This window comes from Bactrocera tryoni, chromosome 4 (assembly GCF_016617805.1).
Source record: "Bactrocera tryoni isolate S06 chromosome 4, CSIRO_BtryS06_freeze2, whole genome shotgun sequence".
NCBI classification, from domain to species: Eukaryota; Metazoa; Arthropoda; class Insecta; order Diptera; family Tephritidae; genus Bactrocera; species Bactrocera tryoni.
The window spans coordinates 9,731,497-9,746,572 of record NC_052502.1 but is presented as its reverse complement, the minus strand read 5'-3'; the positions used below and the strand labels follow the sequence as shown (position 1 = coordinate 9,746,572).

Here is a 15,076-nt window from a genome sequence, read left to right as displayed (position 1 = left end):
GTGTATTACATTTGGTGGGGACTACTTTAAAGGCGACAAAATAAATATTGATGAATAGTTTCATATTCCCCGTTGTATCTACAATTTCCGTATACTTTTTTATCACAATGTATCAAGTTTTGGGTTTATCATTAAATATATTTATTCAATATCATAATTTGCTTGCTGTTCTTGAATTGAACTTAAAATTTGTAAGACGCATTTTCTGCAACTTGAATTTAAACTCGCACCAAAACAACATTTGCATAATTTTTTTTGATTTTTTAATATTGTTTAGAATCTTATAAAATGTATCGTAAATACCAAAATAAAAAAATATGATAGTGTATCAAACTCATATGCAAATATATATATTCATATGCCATATATATGTAAAATCAAACACGAATCATTAATTAATTTGGCGGCTAAACACTAATTTATTATTTGTTTTGTTTTGGCTGAAGGTCTCAATCATCTTAACTCAATCATCACCCACGCCTCAAGAGGTCAAAAAACTATCGTCACACATTATTGTACAATATAAATGCCGTTAGAAAGATATGCGAACATTTGTGTTTGGCTAATTAGTATGGACACATGTCAAGCAATTTATGCAAATTTTACGGCTCATTGCTTTAATTGAGAGTTGTGTAGGAAAAATGATCGATTATTGTTGCAAATTAATATGCCAATTATAGGGCAGCTGGAAACCGCAAGGGAGCATTAAAATACCTAAAACAACAATATGCTGGTAAAAAACAAACGATTAATATGAATGTTGAGTTGGGAAACAATTTGCGCGCCCACTTCGCCGGCGCGTGTTTACACTGGGGCTGCTATCTAGAGCTGGGAGCCAATGTATGTGGTTCAAATGGGTACTAAGTGTTTGTCCAATGTTGATGTCACATTTGTTACAAATTACATCAGTTTCCTTATCGGAACTACATTTACCTACTAACTAACTACTTCATGGAAATACATTTGAATAAGTTAAAAAATGCAAGAAATCGTAAACAAAACTAACAGCCGGCGACTGTCGTAGGATTGTGGGTTGAGTGCGCGACTACTAGACAAAGTGTTAATAGCTCGAGTCTCGTTATAAGGCAGTATAAACATGTAGAAAAAATATTAGTGTCTAAAAATTTTCTTAAAGTGTTTATAACATAAGGAAGTTCAAAGAAAGCAGTTCACCATATGATAAATCTCATTACATATAAGGGGCGCCATATATTTGTTAAGCGCCGCGGCCCAGCAACTTTCAACTTGGTAGCGTTAAATTAAATGTGTTCTCAACTAAGAAATAAACACTTTCAATTTTCAATTGACCGCTTGTGTTGTGCAATTATGTAACTTATGCTGCTGCAATTTGCATACAACATTTGACATTCTCATTTGATATAATTTAGTACTTCCCCTGACATTTAACAGCAAATATGAATACTTTGCTTCTGTGCTCCTTTCACTAATCGCTTTGGCTTCGGAAGTTAATTAGATTTTAGTTGACAAACAACAAATTTAATGATAGAATGTTGACAAGCTGACTATATATGTACATATATATATATATATATATATATATATATATATTTACAATGCCGTGTATAATGCGTGTTGGAAATTGTCGGAAATGCGTTGAAAAGTGAAAGTTGCCTGCGTTTGCATAACCTATTTTTAGCAACAGTAGCTGAATTTCCTAATTTTATGATTTAAAGCGGTTACTTAGAGACATGTGTCTAGTTAATCATTATTTTTAGCGAAGTATGATAATAAATATTTACAATAGTTTAATTTATTTCAATAAATGATTGCCATTTGGCTTGTAAGTCGGGCAGAACTTGCCATAAATTAATTTCCTTGTGTCGTTTTAGAAAGTAAACATGGAAATTTGCACTGTTTCCAACTGAAAGGAGTGTCTTAAAGTAATTTTTCCTGTTCCAATTTTACTTACAATCTTTAAACAATTATGCTGCACAGTGGGTTGAATTCTAAATTTATATCAGAAAAATATTTGCTCATAAACTCTTTAAAATGTTACTAAAATTCTTAGTTCTGGATATATATAACAGGAGTAGTACAAAAATAACCAAATGGATGCATATATTTTAATAAAAGAATGCATATAGATTCGTATATTTTTCAAAAATTATAGGAAAACATATTTACCGTCTTTATATATTTTTTTGTAATTTTTCATTGAATTTAGCCTGCTTTAAAATTTTTGATCGAAAATTTATTATTATTAATTGAAAAAAAAATTGTTCAAAAAATTATAGGAAAATTATTTTTTGCGGTCCTTATATGTATATTTTTCACTTTTCATTGATTTTAACCTGTTTGGAAGTTTTTGCTCAAAAATTTATTTATTAATTACAAAATATTATATTATAAATTATAAAAAAATTATTTTTGGCGGTCTTTATATATTTTTTAACTTTTTCATTGATTTTAGTCTGCTTGAAGTTGCTGCTCGAAAATTTATTTATTTTTTATTTATTTATTTATTAAAAAATATTATAGAAAAAATATTTTTTTGCGTCCTTAAATATTCATTAACATTTCACTTAATTTAGCTTGTTTAGAAGTTTTCGTTCGAAAATTTTCATTTATATTGTTATTAATAAATTTATAAAATATTTTTTTAAAATTATAGGAAAAATAATTTTCAGCAGTCCTTAATACTTTTAACTTTTCATTGGTTTTAGTTGGCTTATAAGTTCTTGCTTGAAAATTTATTTATTTTAATATTATTAAAATTTAAAAAAAAAATTAAAAAAATTATAGTAAAAATATTTTTTGCACTCTTTACATATTTTTTAAATTTTCATTGATTTTAGCCTGTTTAGAAGTTTTCCTTCGAAAATTTATTGATTAATACTATTTATTAAATTTAACAAAATTTTTTTTAAAAAATTATAGGAAAAATTATTTTTGGCGTTATTTTTATATATTTTAACTTTTCATTGATTTTGCTGGTTTAGAAGTTTTTGCCCGAAAACTTATTTATTGATATTATTTATTAATTAGAAAAAATATTTTTCAAAAAATTATAGAAAAAAGTATTTTTTGTAATCCTTAAATTTTTTTAACTTTTCACTGATTTTAGTACCACTGTAGGCGTTATGAAAATAATATTCAAAACAGCCGGCCAAACTGGTTGCTTGCAGACACTTGATCACAGCTTTCTTTAAAGTAACTACTTTTTAAATAATTTTACCATATATTATTATAAAATCAATAATGGTCAATAGGTGATTATTTATGCATTTGCTTGTCAATATATTATTCGCTGAATATGCATATTGATAAATTAAATATCAAAATTGAATAAATTGGATCCCCAAAGTAAGATTTTTGTTAAAAGTCGGTGCCCTTTTTATTTATTTTTAATATTAAAAACTACGTAACTTTCTGACTAATTGGATTTCAAATAACGCTTTAAAAATATTATATTAAAAATGTACAAATACTGAAATGAAATACAAAAAAATTTAATCCAAAGTTTTCAAAAATAACAATATTTAAATTTTTAATTTAAAAAAATTTTTACATAAAAAAAAAATGTTTAAATAGATCGGAATTTTTTAAATTTAAAACATTTTTTTATTTTTTTATTTACTACAAAACAATTTTAATTTATTTTTTTTTTTTTAATTTTAAATTTTTAGCTCCAAATTTGAATTAAAATTTAAAGTTTTTTGCAAAATCGAAACAAAAAATTAGAATATTTTAAATTTAAAAATTAGTTATTTTTTAATAATTTAAAAACTTAAATTTTTTTTTTAAATCTTAAAATTATTTTCTTTTAGTATAGATTTATGCTTAATTTTCCAATTCATATTTTCGATTTGGCAAAAAAACTTTAAATATTTAATATCACAAAATACTAAAAAAAAATTTAATTATTAATTTAAATTAATAATTATTAATTTAAAATTTTTTTTATTTAAATTTTTTTTAATTTAATAATTTTCTTTGAGTTTTGATTTAGGATTAGGATTTTTAGTTTCGATTTTGCAAAAACTTTCAATTTTTAATACCAACTTTAAGCTAATTCTCAGTTCAATATTTTTTAGTTAAACAAATTTCAACACTGCTGGTAAGTATACATATTCATGCCCATAAATGTACTCCGCAGAGTGACAGTTAACTTCTATTTTTGCTTATAATATAATTCTATATAAAACAATGACAATCTTGTTCGCGGAAAAACGTTCCACTTTCAACCAATATCACTCATACCACACGTAGTACCCAATTGGCACACATTATTTATATACATATATGTACATTTACTGCAAATTCTTCGATTGAGATTGTTCTCGAAATTGATTATAAAACTTCCAAGTAATTTTTACAATCGAAACAACTTTTTATTTAAATAAAACTGGTGTCTGGCTGGAGTGCCCACATCTCACATAACAGAAGCAAGCCACCAGGTCGTATGAGTAATATGAGAAACCAAATAAAAGCGCAAATAATTCCAATGATTTTCTTGATTTTCTGCTAGAACTCGTTAATTTAACAGTACGAATTGCATTATTGAATACAATCATTCACGCATTCTCATTAAATCTGCAAATCGAAGGCAGTTTTATGTTACCTTTACACCATCGATGTTTACGACCCACCAAATGCAACACTTTAGCAGCATAATTATTTGAAGTTCAAGTGATTGTAATGCCACACAGCTAATGTGAGCTGCAAAAACATAGATCACACGAGCAACTGCGTTTACACATGCGTATGATTAAGAACGTGTGTGTGTGTAATATTTATTGGCGTGTTTACGATCGCAACGAATAGTGAATGAACGCGTCTGGCAATGACACTGACAATGGGACGGGTGCATGGCTGTTTACTTTCGATGCCCCCAATGGGTTAAGCAATATATGCACCAACGCCAACATCAGCAACAAATACGCGTAATAGATATGAGTACATATTTACATGCACTTGTTTATGAGCAATTGCAAGCAAATAATTGACACCTACATATTTAAACACATACATACATATATAATATATCAACATGCATTCAATTGTTCTCACATTATTATGAGCAGCCTGTTATGCCGAGTACACGCGTAGGTACATTTCTATTTTGTGTAACAATTGCAACAATGCCGGCTGTTGGTTTTGAAAAAATCGCGTCATTGGAGATAAACAGTTATTGGCGACATACGAAATTTTGAAATATAAAGACTACTTAACAGTTACGTATTGCTCGACACGCCGCTTTGAAACACATTTCAATTGTGCGCTTTGGTGTTGTTGTTAGGTTTCGCTTCTATTTTATATTTTCATTTAAATTTCTTGGCATTCAAAGATATGTATTTAGCTCAATTCAGTTTCTTAATATGACAGTAAAAATCGAAAAATAATGAGCTATTTATCTTACAGAATTTTAAGCTTGAAAAGCAGAAAATTAATTTTTTTGAAGAAATTATATACTTAAATGTAAAAATTAGAAAATTTGGTCTGGAAATATTGATTGAAAAAAAGTCCAAAATTATCGATTGTAAAAATAAGAAACATAAAACTTGAAAATTTTAAAATTAGCGATTAAAAAATAATCGAAAATAATCGATTAGTAAATATAAAAAAATATCGATTAATAAAAATAGTTGAAAATTATCGATTGTTTAAAACGAAAAACCGATTATCGATTAATAATAAAAGTAAATTATAGATTAATAAAAATTATTTATTGTGAAAACTAAAAAACATGGGACCGTAAATATTGGAAATGATCGTTTAATAGAAAAATAATCGAAAATTATCGATTAAAAAATTATCCCAAACTAGGGCTGGAAAAATACATAATTATTGATTAATAAAAATAGTCCACAATTATCGAATGTAAAAATACGAGAAACGCATTTCAAAATACTAAAAGTTATCGATTAATATAAAAAATCAATAACTAATTATTAATAAAAAAACATTAAGAATTATTTATTGTAAAGACTAGAAAATAGGGCTCTAATAAAAAATAATCTAAAATTATCGGTTAACAAAAATTAACGAAAGCTATGATTTATAAGAATAAGAAAAGTGGGGTTCGATACAACAAAAATTATTGATTAATAGCTTATACGTAAAATTATCGATTACTAAAAATAACTGAAAATTATTGATTTATTGTAAACACTAGAAAAATTGGGCTTGAAATATTCAAAATTATCCATTAATAAAAAATTATCGAGAATTATCGATTAAAAAATTAATCGAAAATTATTACTTGTGAAAATAAGAAAATTAAGGTTCGATACATATACTGAAAATTATCGATTAATAACATTTCAGTATATATCGAAAATATTATGGACAAAGTTTTTCAAATGATAATTCAGCTAGGGTCGTGTCAGCTTCAATAGTTATTCAGATGACATAGTGACCAGAGTATACCTGAACTCCATATATTTCGTGCTCATAAAACAACTAAGACTGTGGACACAGTAAAAATTAATAGTTTTTTAGCGTAGAAGAAGAATATATAGTTTAAGCACGCATTTATCTGTAGAATCTGTCTTCAACTGAATGTAGACTACTAAACTTACTACGTATGATACTCACATAGGCACCAAATATTCTTGCTTTGCTATAGTAAAGCTGATATTACGAAAGACTAGTCTAAAGTCCAAATAAGCAAAAAGCCTCTACTTGAGGCCTCTCTTGTTCACTGTGTGGTACAATCACTTTCGTGCATTCGAATTTATGCAAATTTCTTTCAAATCGTATACTAAATTATAAATGAATTTCTAATTAACAATCTGTCAACATGTGCTGAATAATTCAAATTTTTTTATCTTCGCATTCATTAACATCATTAACGAAAAAACACAGTCATTCATTATGGAAAAATTGACTAAAGCGATATCAACCATTCATTGACTGATCAGTTCTAAAGATGAAATGAGAAAATGTGAAATTAACATAATTTAACAGCGAACACGTGATAATTAAAGATTAATTTTATTATCATTTATAGTTAACAAATTTTATTACTCGATTTTATGTGAATTTGTGATTAAAAGTTGCAGCTTAACTTGCTAAAGCCTAAATTAGTTGAATGAGAACTCAAATCTTCATTGTTACATTTATTAAATTCGAAATTAATGGCAGGCGATGAAAGTTTAATGAAACTTTGTTTTGATATGTATTTAATTAACTTATTTAAAAGTATTATTTTCATTGTTTACAGTTATTGCTTTTAATTATAATTTATATTGAAGCGACCCTGTAACCCATAAAGATGACATGAGGAGAGAACGAGTTGAGACAAGCCTTTTCGTTGAACTTATTTTACACCACAATTACTCTGAACAAATTAGCATATGTTTTTGGGTTAGAGTGTATTTTAAAACTTTCCATTTTTGCGCTGCATAATCAGCTTACTAAACGCGCTGACGCCAATAACTTTATACTCGCGCGGTATTCAATTACAGAAATGTAACACACGTCATTTAGAGACGTGTTTACTGTAGCCGGTGGGAGTGTAAGCTGCATAACCGTTAGTTTAATTCCGTTCAAGACAAAGACTGACGTCTTAAAAGTGTAGTTTAAGAACAAAGCGCATTTTGCATATAAACAGATCAGATCAGTTATGTGACATGAAAGGGGAAAACTGCAGAAGCCCACTGTAAGCATGATTAAAATTAATACTAACAGTTCTTTAGTCATTACACTTTGGTCAATACTGATTGCTAACTCAGTTAGCCTATAATTAAGTTCCGCTATATAAACCTTGTGTCTGAGAAAGTAATCATATTTATATATAATAACATCTAACATTGGAACGTTTTTCCGGGGTTTAAAAAGTGGTCCTTCAACATTTGTTGGATAGGTGACTGCCTTTTGTAAAATTGAGCCTGTTCATTTTTTAGCAAAAATGTTAGTCTGAAGCTTTATACCATAGAAAAGAAATGAACAACATTTTATTACAATTAACTTTTTTAAGATGACGGTAAAAATCCAAGAATAATTGAATATTTATCTTACAGAACTTTAAGCTTTAAAAGTAGGAAATAATTTTTTTTAAAGAAATTATATAAAAGTTTGAAAGTTAGGTCGAGAAATATTGAAAATAATCATTTAATAGAAATAGTCCTAAATTATCGATAGTAAAAATAAGAAAAATTAAGGCTCGAATAAAATTAAAAATAATCGAAAATTATCGAGTAGTAAAAATAGTCCAAAATTATCGATTGTAAAAATACGAAAAACAGAACTTAAAATACTGAAAATTATCGATTAATAATAAAAATCGAAAAGTATCGATTAACAAAAAAACCGAAAATTATCGATTAATAAAAACAACTGACTGTAAAAAATAGAAAAATTTGCAATTATTAAAAATTATCGATTAATAAAAAAATAATCTACAATTATCGAGTAACAAAAATAATCGTAAGTTATCACATGTAAAAAGTTTTGTACTATAAAAAAAGGAACAGCATTTTATTACAGTAATAAACTCCTTCGAATAAGAATGCATTTCAATGGCTTAAAGCTTTCAATTGAGGTCGTAAGATCACCACTGATTCACGTAAAACGTTTATATATACCTTGCTGGTGGTATCATGTTTAAAAAATTAACGAAATTGTGTTCAAAAGCAGCGCGAGAGCATTAAAGCATTACCAGGGAAGTCGAGGAGACCTCAGTTGCTGTATTCTCTCAGTATGTAGAAGTTTTCACTCATTTGAAAGTGTAGTTTATTTTTATAAAATTTCGACAAGCTAAAAGACAAGTGGGAAATGAGAGGGAGGAATATGCGCTCGAATGGCCCAACTCGGTCAAGGACTGTCAACTCGACACAATTCCTCGAAATTACTTCAAGAATGCTTTCCGCTGTTACAACAATAAAAACAGAGGGTGTGAATGGATGAGTATTTCCGTATAAGTATGCTTCGTTCTATAAGGAATTCTTGAATTGAACTGAATTTTTTTTCCCCAAGATCTACGGCAATTAGTGACTACAGAAGTGATGATTCAATCGTCAAAGTCATCGCTCAGCCGCCCTATTGGTCAGATTTGGCTATGAGAGACTTCTTGTGTTCTCTAAACTCAAATAACCGGTCGGCAAATCGCGTTGCAGGACTTGATATCGTGTATGAAGAACAAAAAACTTTTTGAATTGAGGCACGCAAAATTTAAACAATAATATTAAATTATATATGAACATGAACCCTATTTTTAAGACGGTATTTAAGGATTAATAACTTCTTTACTTCCTTCTTCGACACACCTCACATAGACTATGATAAAAATCCTTCTAAGTCCACGTAAAACTTAAAAGTTGAGAAATCCACATTTTTAATTGAATTTCACAAATATTTTCGATGCTTACAAACAATTAAATTAACTATAAAATAGTTAAAGATGTATAACAACCATCAAGATCCAGTGTTCGTCTAACATATTCGAAATTACCCATTCTAGCTGCGTTCAAAATAAAACAAAAACTTTTATTTCACATGTGTGTATGCAAATGAGTAGCTCGTTCACACCTTTTTTTCTATAATGTGCGGCAATTATGCAAATTCGGAATAAAAAAATCGCCACAGTAAAGGAATATGATAGTCGTGCGTGGCTAACACGTTTTACCACTTTTCCGCATTTGCTGTTGGCTCGATCAATAACCATGATTCAATATCTGTATTTCAAGTGCCGCAGACAGCATGGTTTCTATTCCAAATGGCTGAAGATGAGCATCCAGTTTAGAGTAGGTAAATTAATGCGATTGCAGCATGTCAGGCAAGTGCAATTGCAGTGATGCGATAAGGCAAACAAACCTTGGCAGTGCAACAAAACTGGTCTGTTAACATTTATTTGCATTAATAATTTAATAATGGATAAGCGATGAAGTTAAGACAACTTAATTGTTACGAATTTAAAGGGATGTAAAACTATTGGCTTGCGTAAGCAGTTGGCGCAATACTGTTTGTTCAATTTAAGTTTGCGCAAATCAGCTAAATAAAATGTTGTTTTAAATAACTTTTAGAAATAAGAAAATGTTGTTCTTTACATAAATCAGTTTGCGCAATACTGTTTGTGCAGTTTGAGTTTGCGCAAATCAGCTAAATAAAATTTTGTTTTAAGTAACTTTTAGAAATAAGAAAATGTTGTTCTTTACATAAACCAGTTTGCGCAATACTGTTTGTGCAGTTTGAGTTTGCGCAAACCAACTAATTAAAAGTTTGTTTTAAACAACCTTTACAATTAAGAGCATTTTTTTGTTTACACAAACCAGCTTGCGCAAACTCCATGCAGTTAAGTTTATAATTGTATATCTTATATATTATAGTTTTAAATTTCTTAGGACTGCAAGCACAATTATAAACAAATGCATAAATTGCATGTTTGCTTAAACTTTTCCGTGTCATCACCGTGCATCTCCAACGAGTGGGAAATTCCATTAAACATTCATGTAGTATCTACTTTGTAGATGTGTACTGCATTTTGAGTGCAACAACTGTGTTTATTTGTATGTATTTTTGTTTATTTGTATGCTTGTTGAGTTTCATAGCTTGTTCAACAGTTTGTAGACTTAAATATATATAATATAGCTATACTTAATTCAAGTGCACTGATATCAAGTGTCGGAACAATTTCCGACATGCATTATGATTTTCCACTAAACTATTGTGAGCTATTGATATTTCTATATTTATTTGAGGTTAGTCATTCTTGGGATCCTACCTCATTAGTATTTTTAAATAGCTATATCATATTAATTATTTATCACATCACCTAATTGAATTGCCTTTAATTGACAGTCAATAGACAGTTTGAGTTGCGCAAATCGATTTCAGCAGAGCCTCTTGCCATAATATCCCGCTTTTCTAGCAATTATACAGAAATAATATTGTACGAAAAATTTGAAAATAAGGCTTTGAAACACTTGGGATCAGTTTAAGTCTAATATAATGTAAAAAAAACTTCCAATTTAACTTTTAAATCAATTTCAGAAATTTACATTAATTGTTCTCAATTTAACATTGCTTATTGTATGTCAATCAGTTATTTATCAGTTACTTTTCAGTTAGTATTTAATTGACTTTGAGTTAATGTTAAAGTTCTGATACAATCCTGAAAGCTTGGAAATACGTTTACCGTAATAAAAAACATGAAATTTTATAAGCAAATATCTCAGAATATCAAAACATCGTCAATATCAATAATAGGGAGAATTAAATTTATTTGTCCAAAAAAGTCAATACCGACTTAGAGAAGGTTTTTTGACCATCTGTGGCTTTTATGAACAAAAATATGTAATGAAGTCCACAAAATGATTTTAAAAAACGATCAATTGACTAAATATAGACCTTTCAGACTTCGACACTATGCTTGTTGCTCGAAAATTAGCGACAATCTTATTATAAAAATGCTAATAGAAAGTTCAGAGACCCTTCCTATCTTTTATCCCTCTCAATGATAACAGTTTTGAACAAAGTATCGCTCTTTACAAAAAAAAAATGCAGTTTCCTTTAAACAAAACGCATTTTTCAGTCTGCATGGTATATAAAAATATATGGTATCACTTACTTGAATCCTCCACGATAAAGCGTTTGGTATGCGTGGCCTTCATATACGGATCCATTTGCTCCTTATTTATGGATATGCCGGAATCCATGTGATGTGTCATTAAAATTTCGAAATCTCAATCGAAAACAATTAAAAAAGTAGGTTAACAACGCCTTAGCTCGAGCTGAGCGCTTGTATCTTCACCGTCAGACAAGGGTTAATGAACTGTAATAAAAGAAGCAAATGCAGGTATATTTAGTCGAATTTCAGGCTGCGTGTGTTAGCAATTTGGTGATATTTAAACAAAGAAAATGCTTTAAGTCCAAAAAAAGTAAATTATTTTCACTACCAATTTTTGGCGCAACTAAAAAAAGGGTGTTTATGCACACATTAGTAATGGCAACAAGTTCTTATGAAATTGAGCAATTAATTTTTTTATTGTGATTTGTCGCCAATAAATCGACATGGTGAAATTCATTTTAAACTAATGATAGTAATTTGTGCTCGCATGGCGTTCGGTTGACAAAAAATGGAAAGTAATCAACTGCTCAGTTTTTATTCGAATGAAAGTGTTCCGCTTCTCTGAGCAAGTTTTTCGCATAGTAAATGATTGCCGACACTTTTTATGCCGTTATATGGTAAAGAATATTTATAAATAATTGCAGGTCTGTAAATAAAATATGCTTGACTACCTCAAATAACGGTATTAATAAAGTACTATTAGACAGAGGAGATTAAAAAAGTAAATAAAATAAAAATAAAAATACAAATTTTAGAGCATTTCCACTAAGGAATCTGAGACAAATTTGCAGATTTTTCGCTCCTCTACATTCTTCAACTATCCTTGTCTAACTGCAGAGATCGGTTGTTCTAGTTTATACAGTATGTTCGTATGAAGTTTAAAAAAATTTAGTTTTTTGTTGTTATTGTTGTTAGTTGTTTTGTTTTTGTGTATATAGTGAATAAATTTCTTTTAGAAATCCTGTTAAACTTATATTAATTATCACTTCTGCTTCAGAAAAAAAGTCACAGAATTTTCGAAGCTCTTCCAGAATATTAAACACCCAATCGAAAAACTAATTTCATTCAAATTTTTTTCGAAAATGGAGTTAAAAAAATTTTTATCGTCACCTGAAATGCAAGACTACAGATATAACCAAAATATAACCATTTTATAACCTCAATACGAGTGTATGATTACCAAAATATAACCATTATATAACCAAAACTCAGATTTTGTTTCAATATGACTGGTTTATATTTCGATTTTAACCTCCAGCTGACAGTTATAACCAATATATAACCATTTTATAACCTCAATATGAGTGTATGATAACCAAAATATAAACATTTTATAACCAAAACTCAAATTTTGCTTCAATATGACTGGTTTCTATTTCGATTTTGAGCTCCAGCTGACAGTTATAACCAATATATAACCATTTTATAACCTCAATATGAGTGTATGATAACCCAAATATAACCATTTTATAGCCAAAACACAAATTTTGCTTCAATATTAGTAGTTTCTATTATATCGTTATTCTTTCGTCTGTAAACTTATGAAAAGTGATGTTATGTTATTTTGCATTTTAGGTGACGATATACAGATTACTTATCAGATGATTACCGAAGATTGCCTCCAAAATTATATAAATATATTAATATATAGAAATATAATATATCAAATTAATATGTAGGTATATCGGGAGCTACAACTCTAAGCGATATATCCTATCAGGGATAGTTCTAGGTTGTAAGTAGGGGCAGCGGCCAAGACAATTTTATACACTACTAAGCTTGTCTCGAAAAATATCGCAATATAATGACACTACAAAGTGGAAAACCTCAGAAATTTAAATCCTTAAAATGTTGCACTATACTTGTATACCCGCTAGATGGCGCCAGAGTAGTACTGTTATCAAAAGTCATATTTATAGCTCAAGGTTCTTCATATTAAAGCTTTGACTAATTAAATTTTAAATTTTCTTCAAGCAAACAATGAACTAAGCTGCAAATGGCATATATTCAGAACCACATACAAACATATGTATGTTATACATATATAACAGATCTCTCGTCGGCTTTCAAATAAAAAGGCGGAATGTTTTAATTAACTGCAGTAATTCATTAAGGAATATTATATGACAACTAAAAGGGCAATTAAAGCCAAAGCAATCAATTTTGAAGCGTGTGTCATACACGTAGAGACCGCAGGAAATACATTTTCATAAATCTCGGTTATCAGCTAAATAATTTAGCATGTCGAAGAAATATAAAATTTATTACTTATTATATTTTAAGCATCTAAACTGTGCTATTTTCGGTAGCTCTTCCTGTCATATACTTCTACAGAGTGCTTGCGTAGCTACCCAAGTTATCACAAATGCAGAAATAATCACAGCTTTTTTAGATAAAGAAGTACAGATTTGCTGGCAACACTGTGTTATTTCTAATTCTGCGTCATAACTTCAACAACAATAATTATTACTAAATTTTCTTGATTAAAAATATAACTACTTAGATAAGAAATTAAATGGAATTCCAAACACTTGAGTGACGCTGAGTTATGAGGACACATTTGTCCATAGAGACAATCAAAGCGATCAAAGAAATACGATTTTTTAGTATCAATCATATCAATTAAATGATCCGAATTACTTGAAAACTAGCGCAAGAAACTGAAGTTAGCATTCCATTCTGCAGTAAATATTTCATAACTGTCGGCTGCAATATTGGGTAGTCGAAAAAGTATTTTCGTATTTTGCTAATAGATGTCGTTGCAGTCGTACATCTCCAGTGCGACCAATCTCATAAGTATCGGCTGCCATATTTCATGTTATTTAAAATAAATATAATTTGTTTGAACTGCATTATTATAATCCCTTCTGGTTTCCAACGACTTTTACTAATTACACTTATCACAGTTAGGGCGGAAATCAGAGTTTCTTTGAAGAAATTTTATACAATGATTAAACTGCATTTCTGCCTTTATCACAAATTCGGAAGGAGCGCTTTAAATTGGGCAAAAAATTACAATTAAATATTTGTTGTTATCGAAATTTATATTTTGCAGCCAGACAGAAAAAACGTCAAGGCATAAAACAAATAAATAACATGAAATATAAATAAGTCGATTACTTAGAAAAGCTGTATTTATTTGTGATGTTTAGAATTAAACGAATTTATTTTTGCTGAAAAGTTAGGTCTAACACGTCACTGTAATTAAATAATGAATGTCATATTTTTTACTCTAAAAATAAATAATTATCTGAAAAATAAAAAAGGAAATATTATTAAATTATTAATTATTATTGTTTTTATACCCTGAACAGGTTATATTAAGTTTGCCCCAGTGTTTGTAACTCCCAAAAGGAAACGTCAAAGACCTTATAACAAATATAACTAAATGATCAATAAACTGAGTCGATTTAGCCATGATCGTCTGTTCACCTGTTTGTCCGTATATACGAGAACTAGTCTCCAGTTTTTGAGCTATCGATCTGAAATTTTGCACACGTTATTTTCTCCACAAGAAGCTGCTTATTTACCAAAACTGCCGAGAGT

The 15,076-nt window shown here is 28.8% G+C and overlaps 1 protein-coding gene across 3 annotated transcripts in view; it reads right to left on the bottom strand.

Moving 5' to 3' along the window:
• The window catches only part of LOC120776150, a 33,930-nt gene that overhangs the window by 3,383 nt on the left and 15,471 nt on the right, over positions 1-15,076 (bottom strand). For all 3 annotated transcript variants that reach the window (XM_040106692.1, XM_040106691.1, XM_040106693.1), the window contains exon 2: positions 11,531-11,734. In XM_040106692.1, coding sequence (XP_039962626.1) covers positions 11,531-11,630 — 100 coding nt within the window. In that variant the 5' untranslated portion in view covers positions 11,631-11,734. The remainder of the gene's footprint in view (positions 1-11,530; positions 11,735-15,076) is intronic.